This window comes from Ceratotherium simum, chromosome 2, assembly GCF_057802395.1.
Source record: "Ceratotherium simum simum isolate JZ-2026a chromosome 2, ASM5780239v1, whole genome shotgun sequence".
NCBI lineage: Eukaryota > Metazoa > Chordata > Mammalia > Perissodactyla > Rhinocerotidae > Ceratotherium > Ceratotherium simum.
The window spans coordinates 44,436,119-44,454,600 of NC_141901.1; the positions used below are offsets into that span (position 1 = coordinate 44,436,119).

Here is an 18,482-nt window from a genome sequence, read left to right on the forward strand (position 1 = left end):
CCCCAGGAGACATTTGGTAATGTCTGGAGACATTTTTGATTGTCAGGACTAGCAGCAAGGTGCTATTAGCATCTAGTGGGGAGGCAAGGGATGCTACTAAACATCCTGCAAGGGACAGGACAGCCCCCTGACAACAAAGTACTATCTGGTCCAAAATGTCAATAGTGCTGAGGTTGAGAAACCTTGCCCTAAACTAAATGCTGCTCTGGTCCTTCCTAGCAAATCTTTAAAGCAAGGATCAAAAGGATCACACTGTTTCCAGGTAAATTAACTGCAGCCCAGAGCAAACCTCAAGAAGATTTATAGGAATACAAAACTATCCGGTACCCAATAGGGTAAAATTCACAATGTCTGGAATTCAATTCTTGCTCATCTAATCAAAGATTACCAGGCATAGGAAAATATAACCCATATTGAGGAGAAAAATCAGCCAATCAAAACCAACCCAGAGGGGCCGGCCCCGTGGCTTAGCAGTTAAGTGCGTGTGCTCCGCTGCTGGCAGCCCGGGTTCGGATGCCGGGTGCGCACCGACAAACCGCTTCTCCGGCCATGCTGAGGCCGTGTCCCACATACAGCAACTAGAAGGATGTGCAGCTATGACACACAACTATCTACTGGGGCTTTGGGGGGGGGAAATAAATAAATAAAATCTTAAAAAAAAAAACCAACCCAGAACTGAGACAGACATTAGAAGTGACAGTAAATGACATTAAAACAGTTTTTACACCTGTGTTCTATAAGTTCAAAAGGTTACATAGAGACATGGGAGATGCAGAGATATAAAAAAGACCCAAATCAAACTTTCAGAGATAAAAGTTACAATGTTTTAGATGAAAAGTACACTGAATGAAATGTAACAGCAAATTAAATATTTCAGAAGAACAGCTTAGTGAATCTGAAGGCATAGCAATATAAACTATCCAAAATGAAACAGAGCAAAGAGAATTTTTTAAATGAAATTTAAAAAGAAAGAAAAGAGCATCAGTGAACTGTGAGACAATGTTAAGTGGACTAATATACAAGTATTTGGAGTCTCCAAAAGAACGGGGAGAAAGGGTAGAAATGAAAATATAGTTGAAGAAACAAGGGCCAAAAATTTTGCAAATTTGATGAAAACTATATATCCACAGATCCAAGAATCCCAATGAACCCCAAACACAAGAAATATGAAAAAACTACATCAAGGCACATCATAACCAAATTGCTAAAAAAGAAAAAAAAATGATGAAGAGAAAAATCTTAAAAGCATCCAGAGGAAAAAGACATATCGTGCATAGATAAAGAAAGATAAGGATGACAGATTTCTCATCAGAAACAATGCAAGTGAGAATATAGTAGACCAATAAATCCTATACTGAATAAAAATACTGAAAGAAAAAATTGTCAACATAGAATTCTAACCTCAGCAAAAATCTTTCAAAAGTGACAGCAAAATACATATTCAAAGACATGTAAGATGAGAGAATTCATTACCACACTACACACTACAAGAACCCACTCTACACACACAGACCCACACTACAAGAAATAAAGGAAGTCCTCGGACAGAAGAAAATGATATGAGATGGAAATCTGGATCTCCACAAAGGAATGAAGAGCACCAGAAATGGTAACTGCATGGGTAAATGAATAAGGTTTTTTTCTTATTATTTAAAACTCTTTAAAAGATAAATGACTATGCACTGTGGGGTTTTTAACATTTGTAAAAGTAAAATGCATGATAAAAAGAGCATAAAGGCCAGGAGGGAAGAAATGCAAGTACACTATTGTAAGGTTCTTATAGTATACATGCAGTGGTATAATGTCACTTGAAGGTAGACAATGAGAAATTAAACTCCAAACTATAACCTCTAAGTACTAACTCTAAAGAAGATAGACAAGCAGAAAAGCCCTGCATCTAGTATTAAAGAAATTGAATGTGTGGTGAAAAGCCTTCCCACAAAGTAAACTCCATGCCCAGATGGCTTCACCGCTGAATTTTATCAAACATTTAAGAAAAGAAAAAAACGAATTCTACACAAACTCTTACAGAAAATTGAAGAGAAGTGAATACTTCCCAACTCATTCTATGAAGACAGCATTACCCTAATATCACCAGAAAAAGATATTACAAGAAAAGAAGAGACTAATATTCCTCATGTGGTTTATCCCAGGAAAGCAAAGTTAGTTTCACATTCAAAAATCAATCAGTGTAATTCACAATATTAAACAAATTTGAAAAGAAAATCACATGATCATCTCAATAGATGTAGAAAAAACATTTGACTAAATCCAACATCCATTCCTAATAAAAACTCTCAGCAAACTAAGAATAGGAGGCACTTTTCCACCTGTTAAAGAGCTTATACAAAAACCCTACAACTCACATCATCCTTTTTTTAATTTTTTTTTTCTTTTTTCTCCCCAAAGCCCTAGTACATAGTTGTAGAGTTATAGGTCTTCTATATGGGACAGTGCCTCAGCCTGGCTTGATGAGCAGAGAGTACGTCCACGCCCAGGATCCAATCTGGCAAACCCCGGGCCACCAAAGCGGAGGGCAGAAACTTAACCGCTGTGCCACCAGGCCAGCCCCTAACATCATCCTTAATGGTGAAAGACTGAATACTTTTCCCCAAAGATCAGCAACAAGACAAGGATGTCCACTTTCATCACTACTATTGAACACTGTATTGGAGGTTCTGGCCAGTGCAATAAGGCAAAAAAAGAAATAAAAGTTGTCCAGATAGTAAAGGAAAAAGTAAAACTATTCACAGATAACATGATTATCTATGTAGAAAATCTAAGGAATCTATTAAAAAGTTACTAGAACTCATAAGTGAGTATAGCAAGTTTGCAGATATAAATCAATATATAAAAAGTAACTATTTCTATATACTAGCAATGAACAATCAGGGATTAAAATAAAAAAATATTATTTACAATATCATCAATACATATGAAATACTTAAAGATAAATATGGCAAAAGATGTACAAGACCTAGACTATGAAATGTGGTTGAGAGAAATTACAGAAGATTCAAATAAATGGAGATGTGGGAGATCAAAATTTGGCCACCCTGAAATCTATCTCTTTACCTTGGTTGTTTTCTCTGAGGACATTTGACCTCCCCCACTAACTGCCTAAAAAATTTGACATAGTAACTCCTTTCTGGAACAGATCTATCATGACGGCTGTAAAGATAACGTAGGATAAATGTTACAATAGGAAAGGCACCAACAAGCCCATCTTATCAGAAGTTCTGTCTCTCTGGCCACATTCTCTGGATGGTCCTGCAAAGAGTTGCCAGACAAACATTTACATTTATAAGGGAAATCTCCATTTGTAAAGGTATCTCCCTCTCTGTTTTGGGAAGAGGGGGGATGGCCTCATTTCTAGAGACTTATCAATGTGGAAGGTGAGGCCTTAAATCTGCATAATAACCTTACTCTTGTTTACTGTGCTTTAGTGGTAATCTCCTGTAACTGACTCCCCCCACCCCCAAAATCCTCCTTTGTCATTGGCTGAACATGGTATTTAAGAAGAAAATTTCTGCTATTGTGTAGAGAAACGCAGTGTCCCTGCTTTCTCCCATGTATACATGCTATTAAACTTGGTATTATTTTCTCCTGCTAACCTGTCTTGTTAATTATTTGGCCAGCCATAGGAACCTTAAGGGAAAGGGCAGAGGGAGATTCTCCCTCTCTCCCGACAGTTTTGGCGACGAGGGTGGGATGCTCACTGGCTGGCAAGTTGCCTTCTCTGGCTGGAAGACCTGCCTTCTCCCTGGACTACTGCAGATGATGAGATACAGGAACGCCTGACGAAAGCCGGCAAAAGGTAAGACTTCTTACCACGTCAGCCTCCCGGAATCTCTATCTGCGGGGTCCAGCAAAAGGAAGTGGTGAGAATTTTTTCTCTTTCTAAATTTAGATTGGCAGAAGAAAATATTTGGGAAACTAGTTTCTTGTGCTTTTAGTGACTCTTGGTTTAAATTTAGTAGAGTACTCTTGGTTTTGATCTTGATTCCTTTGCCTCCCAGAGTAGTCTCTGTCTTGTTCTGTGTCCTGAGAACTTGGCTTTGTGACCAGTGAGAATATTCTCCTTGGTCTCCACCATACGGAAGGTGCATTTACCGGGGTGCACCTTGGTGGCCAATCGAGTAGACTGGGGTTCCGAACTGTCTCTTTGTCCAGCTGTGCCAAGCTCTCAGGGGAGTTTGTCATAAAGGGCCCAGTCCATAAGGGCTTTTGTCGTCTTAACCTTCGTTGCTTGTTAGTGCTGGAAAAATCCCATTCCAGTATTGCCTGCCCGGTGTCACAGATTAGCGGGTCTGTTACTGGAGGCATCCCACACTGTTGTGGGTGACCGGAGACACCATCCTTACCGCCTGTGCAATGAAGGTCTTTACTTCCTCTGAATATCTTTGGGAGTGAATTCTGTGGATCATGGGGGCTACATCATCTGCGCCCTCACCAGGGATGCCTCTTGCGTCCATGGTAAAGATTTATTCTAAGCGTGGAAAGTTACCTCTGGGTCTTTCCTTAAAAAGGCTTATTGGATCGAGTCACTATTGGAATAAATATACAAATGAAGATCCTACTAGTCAATGGCCAGACGACGGATCCTTTGAATTGGGAAAACTTCTAAATTGGGGGAAAACAATGTTTTGAGAGCTCTCACATAATTATTTATTTGGTACCTAAGAAAAGGCCAGAAAAAGGAAGGGAAAAATTTGAATAGCCTAAGACCTTGACTCAGGTTACGATTGAATTGAGAACATGTAAAAGTGTAAGTGTTGATAAGATTATAAAGGTTGGAATGTTTGAGCTAATTTTATATAAAGAGGTTACATCAACTTTGCCTGAGTACGTTTTAAAATGTCTGACTGGGAATGCTTCTCTTGTCCAAAATCAGAAGACCAAGACCTATTGATAAAAATCTTAATGATAACTATGTTTAAAGGTATAAGAGATGATGAAATTTACATGAAATTTTGTAGAAAAAAACTGATGTTATTTCTATTACAAAACTGGTTAACAAAAATAGTAATTTAAATGATGGCTAATTTTATCTAATGTCTTATGAAGTCTTATAGGCAATCTAAATAATTATTGGGAATAAGTAACTAAATAGTTGTGAAAAAGATGAATGTTGGATGAACTTTAAACAATAATTATGTGTTATGATGGTTACAGCTTCCAAACTCTTTTTGATAACTTAAAACTTTAGAGTTTTGTTAAATTTATGATAAAAATTCTCTGAGTATCATCATTTCCAAATAAGATATTAGACATTGATTGCTAAATGTACGTTTGTCTACTTTTGGCTTTTCATTACAGGAAAACTAAAAGGTGTTTTGGGTCTATTGGTAAACATGTGTTTTATTAAAAGATTGTACTATAAAGTAACATATTTCTAGAAGTTATGAAGTGTTTATAAATTTTCCAAGCCACAAGATACTAATGTAAAGGAAAGTTTAAAATTGTTTACTTAGTTTTTACTTAGAAATTAAGGTTTCAAAGGGTTAAAATTCCTAATTAGTATATGTGATTGAAGCTACTAAAAAATTAAGAAAAATATGTCTGTGTACAAGGAAAGTAAGATGTATAAAGAAGGAACAAAGAATGGAAATATTTTGTTTGATTGATTAAGAAAGATAAATTTGTCCTCAAGTACTAGGAGGGAAAAGAAAGACATGGGACAAATTCTGAATGTAAAAAGAAAGTTATAGGTTTGTGGAAGAGGAATTCTGGAAAAGGAGTTTTTGCATGGTCAAGTTGGCTAAGATTGAAATGAATTTAATTAAGTAAATGAGTTTTAATATCAGAAGTAAGCTGGTACAAAATTATAATTTGGTCTTATTTCTCTTAAAGGGATAATTTCTTGAACTTGATAAAGAGGTTATAAAAGATTTTTCTTTACCTTTGGGTAAGTCTACCTAAAAAAAAAAAAAACCTGTTAAAATAATTTCCTGTGTTCAAAAGACTGAGGTCTCTCTATTAAGGCTTTTCGGACTGTTAATGCTCTGTTTGTTTTGACTTTTTATATTTTTGACAAGCTCCCCAAAATTCATATCTTAAATAAAGTCTTTTTTTTACTTTTTTTCTTTGAGAATTTTCAAAGGGCCCTGAAACTTGTCAAAAAAATTTGCTTTCTTCCTATAAGGAGAAAGATACTAAACTTATTAGGCTTATTCAGTATGTTAAATTACATAGAAAGCATTATCAGACAAGTGATGATAAGTCTGCTTAGGTGCTATTATGTGGGCAAATGTTATTGACATAGGTGTTTTAAAATTGTATAACATTACTGAAATTCTGATCTGTCCTGGTTATCAGTCATAATTCTGGTTATTATTATTTTAAAGTGTTGTATGTCACAAAATTAACCAAATTTCTTTGTCAATTGCCATTCTGAGGTCTTTTTTATAGACATTTCTTTGCTCTAATTCTTTTGCAAAATGTTTCAACTTCAGAAAAAAATTCATGGAAAAGACTCTGACATTTACACTGGAACACAGGTTTCTGACAAACTTTCTGATCATAAAACTGAACTTGGTAAGAAATTACAGAAATCTGATGGAGAGACTGATAACTTCATGAAGCTGCTAACAAAAAGATTGGGATCAAGTATGGATTACACAGGACTAAATGAACTGATAAGGATGATTATAATTTTTATGATTTTTCATTTGAAGTATTGCTGAATTTTTAATGTTTTGTTTTTTCAGAGTTAAAGAAAACTTTTTCTCTTTTCTCCTGAGCTAGCTATGACATAACAATTTGGTAAATGATACTTTTGTAAGTAAAATTGAAATATTTATCTTTTTCTTTCTATCTGATCCCTCGAATTTGGAAACTCTTAGTGAGTATTGTTGTTTTCATGGCAATATAGTTATTTGCATAAGTTCAATAAGAATCTGTTCTCCTTATAACAGGACACAATTGGAAACATTGGTTATATTACCAAGGCTGTGACTGGAACATCATATTTGTGATATAACCATACAGCTTTTGAGGAATGAAGATTGGACTTTATGGACTAAAGCCACGTGGAAATATTGGCCTGGTACCTTATGTTCCAAGCAACACTTAGCAGGATAAGTAAAGAATGTCACTTATCTGGCAGGTACAAGGAACCTTGAAATATTTTGGGGGAACCTTGGAAGAGAGGAATTCACCCAAATCTGTAGGTATTGCAGGCGAAGTCTGATGACAAAATCCTTGGCTTAGCTTTCCTGGCCTCGAGAGGCCTTTAAAGTTCAATCTGAGATTCCTTATAAAAAGATCCAGCAAAGCAGATTTAAAAGAGCCTATGTGATCAATTGCTATTCTTGCTGTACTTATGTAAATAATTGGGCCAACTCTATTGGAACTAGACATTTTGCAAACTAGTTAGTTTTAATTTGGCTATCTTAATAATAATGAGGGTGATTTTAGAGAGAAAAATCGTATTTCAGTAAAAACTATAGTATACATTTGTGGATATTAGATCCTAGTTTTGTTAATTGTCTTTTGAGGTTTTTGTTTTATATCTGTTGACTAGACTGGATCCTGATTTCTTCTAGTCTCCTGAAATATCTGGCTACAGATATCCAAACTAACCTTTTTGATTTTTTTCCATCATTTTCATTTGGAATCACTGAGAACTGAACCTGCCCTTTTTCCTGAAGCCTTACAAACTGAAGCTGATGAACTTGATATAAATTTAAGAGATTACCCGATGACATCATCAGAGACATTTAAACTGCAAAAGATACTTTGACGCTGACATCTAAAAATCTTCTTAACTGGCTGTCCTCTGAACTCAAAAACTGGTTTACAATTTGCTCCAACCATTAACCTTGTTTTTCTTTTGTTTACATAGAAATGCTTCCATTAAATACTTGATTGCTTGCTTCCACAATATAGGCTAACCTTGAGAGCCCACCTGCATCACCACCTTCTAAAATGAACTTAATTAAACTGATCTATTATCAGGACTAAGAAATGTGTTCAGTGAGATGAAACAGCCTGCCAACTCAGCTTCTGGACTATGAAACTTCTTGAAGTTTCAAAAGGACTGTGAAACTTTTAGTTTCAAAGGCGGGACTCTGGCAGATCAAGATTTGGCCACCCTGAAATCTATCTCTTTACCTTGGTTGTTTTCTCTGAGGACATTTGACCTCCCCCACTAACTGCCTAAAAAATTTGACATAGTAACTCCTTTCTGGAACAGATCTATCATGACGGCTGTAAAGATAACGTAGGATAAATGTTACAATAGGAAAGGCACCAACAAGCCCATCTTATCAGAAGTTCTGTCTCTCTGGCCACATTCTCTGGATGGTCCTGCAAAGAGTTGCCAGACAAACATTTACATTTATAAGGGAAATCTCCATTTGTAAAGGTATCTCCCTCTCTGTTTTGGGAAGAGGGGGGATGGCCTCATTTCTAGAGACTTATCAATGTGGAAGGTGAGGCCTTAAATCTGCATAATAACCTTACTCTTGTTTACTGTGCTTTAGTGGTAATCTCCTGTAACTGACTCCCCCCACCCCCAAAATCCTCCTTTGTCATTGGCTGAACATGGTATTTAAGAAGAAAATTTCTGCTATTGTGTAGAGAAACGCAGTGTCCCTGCTTTCTCCCATGTATACATGCTATTAAACTTGGTATTATTTTCTCCTGCTAACCTGTCTTGTTAATTATTTGGCCAGCCATAGGAACCTTAAGGGAAAGGGCAGAGGGAGATTCTCCCTCTCTCCCGACAGAGATAACCAGTTCATGAGAAGACTCATTTGTGAGATATAACTTGTTTGTGAGAAGACTCAATTTGCTAAAACGTCAATTTGAAATTCCAGCAGGTTTTTTTTGTAGACCCTGACAAGCTGATTCTAAAATTTATATGGAAATGCAAAATATCAAGAATAGCCAAAACAACTTAAAAAAGAACAAAGTTTAAAATGATTTCAACACTAATTATAAACCTACAGGAAGCAAGACAGTATGGTAGTAGCATTAAGAAAGATAACTACATCAATTGTACAGAATAGAGAGTACAGAAATAGACCCATATATGTGGATAACTGACTTTTGATCCAGGTGCAAAGACAACTGAATTGAGAAAGGAGAGTCTTTCAACAAATGGTACTAGAATAATTGGATATCCATATGTAAAAAAACAACAACAAACAAAAAAAACGAAACCTCCTCCCTCCATACCTCAGACAATATACAAAAATTAGCTTAAAATGGATCTTAGACCTAAATGTAAAACCTAAGTCTATAAAACTTCTAGAAGAATGCCTTTGTGACCTTGGGTTGAGCAAAGATTTCTTAGATATGAAACCAGAAGCATGATCCATAAAAGAAAAAAATCATAGATTGGACTATATCAAAATTTAAAACTTTTGGGGCCAGCCCCGTGACTTAGCAGTTAAGTGCATGTGCTCCACTAATGGTGGCCCGGGTTCGGATCCCGGGCGCGTACGGACACACCGCTTGTCTGGCCATGCTGAGGCGGCGTCCCACATACAGCAACTAGAAGGATGTGCAACTATGACATATAACTACTGGGGCTTAGGGGAGAAAAGGGGAAAAAAGGAGGGGGATTGGCAATAGATGTTAGCTCAGGGCTGGTCTTCCTCAGCAAAAAGAGAAGGATTGGCATGGATGTTAGCTCAGGGCTGATCTTCCTCACAAAAAAAAAAAAAGAAAAATTAAAACTTTTGCCCTTTAAAAGACACTTAAGAGAATGAAAAGTCAAGCCACTGACTAGGAGAACATTTTTGCAAAGTACATATCTGATAAAGGGCTTGTATTCAAAACATAAAATGCAATAATAGGAATACAAACAATTCATGTTTTCAAATGGGCAAACTATTTGAGCAGACACTTCACTGAAGAAGATATACAGATGGCAAAAAAAACCAAAAATAACCACATAAAAAGATGTTCGACATCATTCATCATTAAGAAAATGCCAATTAAAACCACAATGAAATACCATCATATATCTAGTTAGAATAGCTAAATTAAAAAGACTGACCATATCAAATGTTAGTGAAGACAGAGAAGAACTGAAACCCTCATATATTGTTGGTGGGAGTGTAATGGTACAACCACTTTGGAAAAGAGTTCAGCAGTTTCTTAAAAAGTTAAACATACACCTACCATATGATCCATCCATTCCACTCTTAGATATTTACCCCAAGGTAAAGAAAGCATACATCCTCACAAAGACTTGTACTCAGAGCAGCTTTATTTGTAACAGACAAAAACTGGAAACAACCCAAATGGTGATCAACAGGCAAATGGGAAAATTGTGCTATATCCAAACAATGGAATACTACTCAGCAACAAAAAGGAATGAATTATTGACACAAGCAACAACATGGATGAATCTCAAAATAATTATACTGAATGAAAGAAGCCCAGACAAAAAAAGAGTATACACTATATGATTTTGTAACCATCATACGCCAATTCGTACTGGCCCTATTGTATCAATAACAATCATTCGCCAATTCGTACTGGCCCTATTGTATCAATAACAATGTTGTATCAAAAATTGTTTTGCAGGGGCAATGAGCACAAACTGCAAGTCATGTAACTGGAGCATGCTCAGAAGATGGAAACTTTGTCCCCAGATGACCTAAAGCTGCCTAGAAACCAAAAGTTCCCTAACTATGGAACTCAATGTGAAGAGAAAGCAGAACAGGGAACCTAACGAGAAGCAAGGGGTCCCTCCATTTGTAGCATATTGGACTTATAAGACTGCTACACTCCCACTCTACAATCAAATTCCTCCAAGTTAGCATTTTGTATAACCACTTCCACTCCCAACTTCTTAAAAGTCTGTCCCTGCTTCAGCTCAGAGAGCTGTGCCTCCTGCCTCCTTGCTGGTAGGCCACACAATAAAGCTCTTTCTTCTGTCAAAAGCTGGTGCTGTAGTATTAGCTTATATGTGCATTGAGTAGCGAGCCTTCGCTCAGTAACAATTTCATTTATATAAAACTCAAGAAAATGCAAACTAATCTATTGAGACAGAAAGCAGATCAGTGGTTGCCTGTAAGGTAGGAGGTTATAAAAGGGCAAAAGGAAACTTGTGGGTGACAGATATGCTTATTGTCTTGATTGTAGTGATGGTTTCATAGGTGTATACACGTATCAAAATTTATCAAATCGTACACTTTAAATACATGCAGTTTATTATATGTCAATTATACCTCAATAAAGCTGTTTACAATATTACAGGCGTATGGGGAGAACACTATTAAGTTTCACATGGTTGACTTATCTAGTTAAAGCATAGTTCTATCAATAGCAAGGATGAAAATTTATTCCTTGCCTAAACCACACAACTTCAAAGAAAAACTCTTCCACTTCCACAGACTACTAATCCTATTCCTAGATTAGTCACTTGCCCCTTTCTCCTCCAAACTTGGCTAGATTTCATATGTGCTGTCAATATGAATACCTCAGAAGAATGCCTTGGAGGAAGCCACATCAAAGTGTGGATGACTGAACCAAATGCATTGCCACTACTTGAAAAATTTGAAAGTTATAGTGAGTGTAATTGAGCTATAATTGTCCTAAGTCCAAGGTCCTTTGAGAAACTGACAGACAAGCTGTTGGTACGTTTACAACATAATCTTAGCAAGCCTGGAGTCTATTTATGGATTTTGATTGACTCTGAGTACATTATGAATTGTAAATATATACAATTTTAAATTATAATACAAACTATTTTCTTATTCACTAACAGAAGTCATCTTGATTTTTTGGGTTCATATTATACTTGTGCCTCTATTTGCATGCACCACATAGTAAGATAATAGACACCCAAGATACTTTGGACTCTTGCTGCTAAAGAAGTATAGAAGCACTATGTGCAAGTTATTACAAGAAATACTACAATTAACAAGACAATTTGGCACTGCCGCTGCCCTCAGGAAATTGGAATACAGTTGAAAACAACTGAGATAAAGGGTATGTGTGTAGGGGGAGGGGAAGGACATGAGGCAATAGTCTGCTAAAATTATGGAATATCAACAGCCACCCTTTATGCCTGATCATCTTCAGTTCAGTCGCTCTAGGATTCAAAGAGTCCCTTTTACATGCCTATCTCTCAAACTCCTTTTGTCTCAGAATGTCATACCTTTCCCCCAGTTAATATTGTAGACTCAAAATATATCTGGACATTCTTTCCTACTGACAAACTGATGAACAGGTTCATATAATCAAGGAAAATAGCTAATACATCCAGGTTCTTGGAGTTTCATAGTTACTAACTCCTCACAAAAAAAGTAGAAAGGAGGGCTCTCTGAACCTAGAGTCAAGCCCAAAGCCAAGTTTATTTATCTCTGATAAATCTCTCCTGATATAATGGTCCCTCCAGTCCCATCTTTACTATGTGAATGGTTAGAGAGCTGTGTTGGTGGGAAAATATTGTGTAATGATGTGCTGGAGGTAAGAAATTCTAGTAACCCTTAGAGTCTTAAGACTTCAACTCAGGATGGACTAGGGCTGTGTATATCGGTAAATGTTTAATAAAGGGGGAGACAGAAAGGCCCTCATTTGCAGTATCTGAGTGAATACTCCCATCCAGTCGATTTCAAGCTACCATTGTATTGTGACTGAATGTGGATGTTGGGAAGGTATGTGCCTAGTATTCCCACCATATAAATACAATAGAGGTAAATAACCTCAACAGCACAGATAATAGTAACATGCAGTAAAATAATCAGGAAGTTACATATTTTTAGTATCTAAAACCTTCATTTTTAATATAATTTAATTGTAAGTTTACATAATTTAAATTCTAATAATGGCAATGTTTAAGAATTGGCTAGCCAAATTCTTTTTTTTTTTTTTTTTTTTAAAGATTTTATTTATTTATTTTTTCCCCCCAAAGCCCCAGTAGATAGTTGTGTGTCATAGCTGCACATCCTTCTAGTTGCTGTATGTGGGACGCGGCCTCAGCATGGCCGGAGAAGCAGCGTGCCGGTGGGAGCCCGGGATCCGAATTCGGGTCGCCAGCAGTGGAGCGCGCTCACTCAACCACCAAGCCACGGGGCCGGCCCTAGCCAAATTCTTAAAGTTTTAACAATCTGTTCCCATGAGCCTTTACAAGCCAGCTCTAGCAAACCACTGGCCTGGGAGCACTTTCTTTGCAAGGGGAGGACAAGGTAACTTCTGGTAACTTCTAACTTCATGACGCCTACTGAAAGAGAAGGTCCTGGCAATAGTAAAACTCGATAAACAAACTTTCATTACTGCACAAACTTGGGATTCTCTTGCCCGATGCACATTAAAAAAGCCAAATATTACAGCATCAGGTTTCAGGAAAAGAAAACAGCTTTATTGCTAGATCTGCAAGGAGACAGGGGCATATTCTCTCAGATCTGTCTCCTCCACCCAGGACTGGAGGGAAAACTTATGGTATGAAGGGCAGGGCGGTATGAAGGGCAGGGCGGTATGAAATGCAGGGCAGTCCGAAGTGCAGAGATAGATGCTTGGAGGTAAGGAGAAGTGAGATAATTGAGTTGCGCAAGCACAGTCAAGCTTCATGGCTCTCCATAGGACACATGTTCACAAAATGGTGGCGTTAGCATGGTCTGAGGGTGGAGGTTTTAGCCCTCTGATGTCAAAAAGGTCACTTATCCGGCATTTGTGCAGGCCCAGTTGATGGGTTGGTGGTCTCAACCAGCCTGAACAGGACAAGGGGTTTCAGTTTCTAAAAAACACTCTCAATTACTCTGTTGATAAGATGGGGTCAGTTGAACTGGTCCTAGAGGGCCGGCCTGTGGTTACACATTCCTTTTAGTCCCCACAATAAACAGATGAAGAAACAGAGGCCAGGAGCAATAGAAGAGTCTATACAAGACATTAAGTGGTGGAGGCAGAGTTTGAACTCAGGTCTGTCTCCAAAGCTAGAGATGAACATATCCTTCAAATGTTCCTATGATTTCTATTTCTATTTGAAATAGCCTGACTTAAGGACTTTTAGCTCTGCCCAGGGCCTAAAGGGCGTGTGTCTGCGTGTGTGTGTGTGTGTGTGTGTGTGCGCGCGCGCCCGCGCGTGTGCAGGGGAAAGCAGAGCAAGGAGCATTTTAGGCATATGAATGCGCTTTGCTCTCAGAAAGCTGTCTATAAATCCATACCAGCCCGATCCCAGGGACATGTCCATGGCCTACAAGGAAACACTTTATTCTGACTATTCATTGTCCGCGCTCCTTCCCGCCCGAGGGCCTAAGTCTTCTGCGAGCGGGAGAACTACTTGGGAACAAGAGGGTACTAAATTTGGCCGGCACGAGACGGGACGGAGGACAGCGAAATCCCCACTCTGCAGCGCACTGGCCGCCAGGCCGCGGCGGTAAGCCCGGGCGGTGCCGGGCCCTCCCCGGCCGCTAGCCTCCCGCAGCCGGCACTACTGGCGGCGCGCGCGCCCCGCTCCAGCCGCCCTCCCGAGAAGGAGGTAACAGCTGTCCCGTAAGCGGCTCCTTGGAGGGCGAAAGGTCTTCCGGGGGAAGACGCCGAGGCTCCGCCAGAATTCACGGCCCTCCCGGTCGCCACCCCTCGAGGGCACGTGGCCTTCCCGTCAGGCTCCGCTCTCCGCTCACCTCGGTTAATACGGACGAGCGGGCGGGTAGATAGGTGAGTCTGCCTCTTCAGCGGCTCTATCCCGCCGCCGCGCTCCCGGCCCTCACCCCGCGCGCCCTCGGAGCCATGCTGAGGAGCTGCCTCGCGCGCCTGCGCACGCTCGGGGCGCTGCGCGGCCCCCGGGGAGGCGCGCGCCCGCCGGCGACAGACACAGGACCCGCGCTGGTGAGTCCCGGGCGCGCGGCGGGGGGAGTGGGCAGGAAAGCGAGACTTTCCGTCAAGAACAAGCCTGTTATAAAGGATACATTTAATTGTTTATCCGTGACCTCAACCAACCAATCCCCAAAGGCATCAGTGTTAACGGGCTCACAGGATCTATCAGTCTTGAAATTCAAAGCATAGAAGACTGGACAGAAAAGTGACTCCGTTTTGAAGCAGCGTGCAGGATGCTTGACTCTGCTCAGCAGGTCAAGGAATACTACTGCTAATATTAATAAAGAAAGATCGTGATTAAGCGAGATCACACAGAAAACACGTGGTAGAGTTGGAATCTGAACCTAGGCAGTCTGGCTCCCAACCGTTACCTTATAACCTCAGGAGAAGACCATTATCTCTTCCAAGGGTTTAATCCTAATTGTCTCTGTCAGATAATCTTACCCTCTCTAAGGCAGTTTCCTCACTTTGTTTTGTTTTGTTTTTTGGTGAGGAAGATTAGCCCTGAGCTAATATCTGTTGCCAGTCCTCCTCTTTTTGCTGAGGAAGATTGGCCCTAGGCTAACATCTGTGCCCATCTTCCTCCACTTTGTATGTGGGACTCTGCCTCAGCATGGCTTGATAAGCGGTGCATAGGTCTGCCCCAGGGTTGGGACCTGGGAACCCCGGGGCCACCGAAGCAGAGCAGGTGAACTTAACCACTACACCAGGGGGCTGGCCCTGCAAGTTTCCTCACTTTTAAAGGTTGTTACAAGGTTTAAATGAGATAATGCAAGTAAAGTGTTTAACGCAGTGCCTAGCGTTAGTATTAAATAAATATTGCCTATTCTATCCCTGTGTTTTGCTTCATCGATGTATTCAATTAATATTCAGTCAGCCTCAACAATACTCCAGACATTGGTGTTTGATGATATAAAGATGAGTAAGAAACAAACCCTTTCTCTTAAGGGGCTCACAATCTAGTTTGGGAGAAAGGGGTGAAATTGTAAAATTAAAAAATATAAGTACTATATGCTGTAATGAACTACTAAGGGAGCATACAAGAGGAAACAGCTCTGTATTGAGCGAGAACTGGAAACTACTGTAGCTTTCTTTTAAAGAATAATGAGTGCAGATTGATTATTAATCCTGTACCTTCTTGCCCTTTAGAAAAGAAAATGATCTGTGCTAACCTCACAACAACAAAGATAAATTCCATTCTTTAATAATATGTTGGTGCCTTGTAATCTGTGTTGAGAATATTTGGTAGTAGTATTTACAGGCTTTATAAGTCATGCTTCTTTTTGTTCAGTAACTTAATCTTAAAAGGAGACACATAAAAAAAAAGTCATAACTTTACTTAATAAGTCCCATTTGAAATATATATAACAGAAAATCAAGCAAGACCTTTCCTCTACTCAGGGCAACAAAAGGTAATGATTATCCCTACCATTTATCCCTCATATACACAGTCTATGCTGTGAATTTACAAGTACCTTACTTCAAGTATCTCTTAGCTCTCACCTCCTTGAACTGAAACTTGCATTATTTTTATTTCTCACTACATGGTAGTGTTCATCTGGGTCCTAAACTTACCATGCCTCAAACTAAAATTAACAGATCCACTCCTACTCTCCCCCTCCTAACCCATACACGAACACTAGAACAACCTCCTTTCTTTTTTTCTGTCCACCCCAATCTGCAAAGCCACAACTCTGGAATCATCCAAGACTCTTCTACTTCCTCTTCCCCCACCATCACTCTCCACATCCCTTGGTCTCAATATCCTAAATATCTCTTAAATCTTTTGTTTTCATTCCTTTTTACCTAGATCAGCTTCTAACCATATCTCACCTGGACCTTTGCAACAGTCTTTTAACTGTTTTCCCTACCATTGCTTCTGACCTTGCAATTCATCCTTTACATCAAGGGGAGCTTTCTAAAACCTAAGTTCACGTTACTGCTTTGCTTAAAACTCCTTAATGCCATAATGGAAAAAAGTATTTTATCTTTCAAGTACCTCCTTCATGACTCTTTAAAGACTCTCTTTCTTTAATTAGCTTCATCCTAAGTAATAACATTTGTGAAATCACAGTATGATGTGCTATTTATGTCCTTTTTATAATATGCATTTAAAAATACACATATCATTGTCCTTGTGCCATCTAAAGTAATCTTTCCTGTTGGCCTTTGGAAACATGGACCTAGATGATAAAATCTAAGCCTGCATTAAAGCCAAAGAGCCTCTGTGATGTGATCCCTCTTCTACTTTGCCATTCACGTCTTGCTGCTATTTTCTTTGCACCTTACATCCATGAAGACTGAAATCCTAGCAGTTCCCCAACGTGTCATACAGTTGTTTCATCTCTCTATGCCTTTGCTTGGAGCAGCCCTCCAGTTCTCTCCTTAGTGAGCTTTAGAAATCACTCCATCAGTCCTCATCTTTTTTTTTTTTTTTTTTTTGGTGAGGAAGATTGGCCCTGAGCTAACATCTGTTGCCCATCCTCCTCTTTTTGGTTGAGGAAGATTGTCGCTGAGCTAACATCTGTGCCCATCTTCCTCTATTTGGTATGTGGGATGCCGCCACAGCATGGCTTGATGGGCGGTGTGTGGGTTCGTGACTAGGATCCAAACCCCCGGCCACCAAAGTGGAACACGTGAACCTAACCAGTATGCTAGGCCAGCCCCAGTCCTCATCTTTTTGAAGTTTTCCCTGAAAATCACTCCTTCTGTGTCTGTATCTACTTCTGTTGTAGCATTTTTCACACTCAAAGCTTCAAGCACTTGAGGGCAGGGCCTAAGTCTTCTATCTTTGTCTTACTTGCTCCTGACACAGAACCAGGGCATGTAGCAGGGCTCAAAAAGTTTGTTGCATATAGCTGAATCCCAGACATTCAAAGTTAAAATCAGGTAGGAGAGCCCACAGTCAAAGAAGACATTTTAATTCCTAAAAGTCTTCTATTATCTCTATTGCACTGGTCCATAAAAGGATGCTGGAACTGATCAATCCTAAAGTTGCCGGTTTAAGATGAGACCTATGAATGAGGTGAGCCCAAATTCACAACTCCAAAGCCTACACATACTATTCTACCTCTCAGTTGACATGTATTGGTCAGTACGTATTAATTTGTGACTAATTGTATCTGTTAGGTTACTTCCAGAATTCATGTACTTTAAACTACGTGATTAGGACTGGATTATAAGGACATAATCCAAAATAGAGAAAAAGCTATATTCATAATGTTCCAATGATCATTTTCTTTTTTTTTTTTTTTTTGTGAGGAAGATCAGCCCTGAGCTAACATCCATGCCAATCCTCTTTTTGCTGAGGAGGACTGGCCCTGAGCTAACTAATCTATTGCCAATCCTCCTCCTTTTTTTCCCTTTTTCTCCCCAAAGCCCCAGTAGATAGTTGTACGTCATAGTTGCACATCCTTCTAGTTGCTGTATGTGGGACGCGGCCTCAGCATGGCCAGAGAAGCGGTGCGTCAGTGCGCGCCCGGGATCCGAACCCGGGCCGCCAGTAGCAGAGCACACGCACTTAACCGCTAGGCCATGGGGCCGGCCCCTCATTTTCATTTAAAACAGCAAAATATTGGAAACAATTTAAATGGCCAACTTAAATGGTTAAGTAAATTATAATACATTAGTTTAAAGGACTATTTTTCTGCTGTTGAAAATGGTGATAATTGAGATTAAGGACATGAGAAAGTGAACACTAAATA

At 39.3% G+C, this 18,482-nt stretch overlaps 1 protein-coding gene and 2 long non-coding RNA genes across 4 annotated transcripts in view; 2 read left to right on the forward strand and 1 right to left on the reverse strand.

Moving 5' to 3' along the window:
- The window catches only part of LOC147917946 (uncharacterized), a 30,346-nt gene extending 15,678 nt beyond the window's left edge, over positions 1 to 14,668 (reverse strand). Inside the window, exon 1 of one of the 2 annotated variants that reach the window (XR_015555071.1) lies at positions 14,586 to 14,668. This is a non-coding gene — a long non-coding RNA (uncharacterized LOC147917946). The remainder of the gene's footprint in view (positions 1 to 14,585) is intronic. The other variant, XR_015555072.1, reaches the window with a different exon arrangement.
- LOC147917947 (uncharacterized) lies at positions 3,041 to 8,653 on the forward strand. Its single transcript, XR_015555075.1, has 2 exons — positions 3,041 to 3,817; positions 6,918 to 8,653. It is a non-coding gene; the product is annotated as an uncharacterized LOC147917947 (long non-coding RNA).
- THEM4 (thioesterase superfamily member 4) overlaps positions 14,596 to 18,482 on the forward strand; it is a 32,043-nt gene continuing 28,156 nt past the window's right edge. Inside the window, exon 1 of the mRNA XM_087443091.1 lies at positions 14,596 to 14,790. Coding sequence (XP_087299217.1) covers positions 14,692 to 14,790 — 99 coding nt within the window. The 5' untranslated portion in view covers positions 14,596 to 14,691. The remainder of the gene's footprint in view (positions 14,791 to 18,482) is intronic.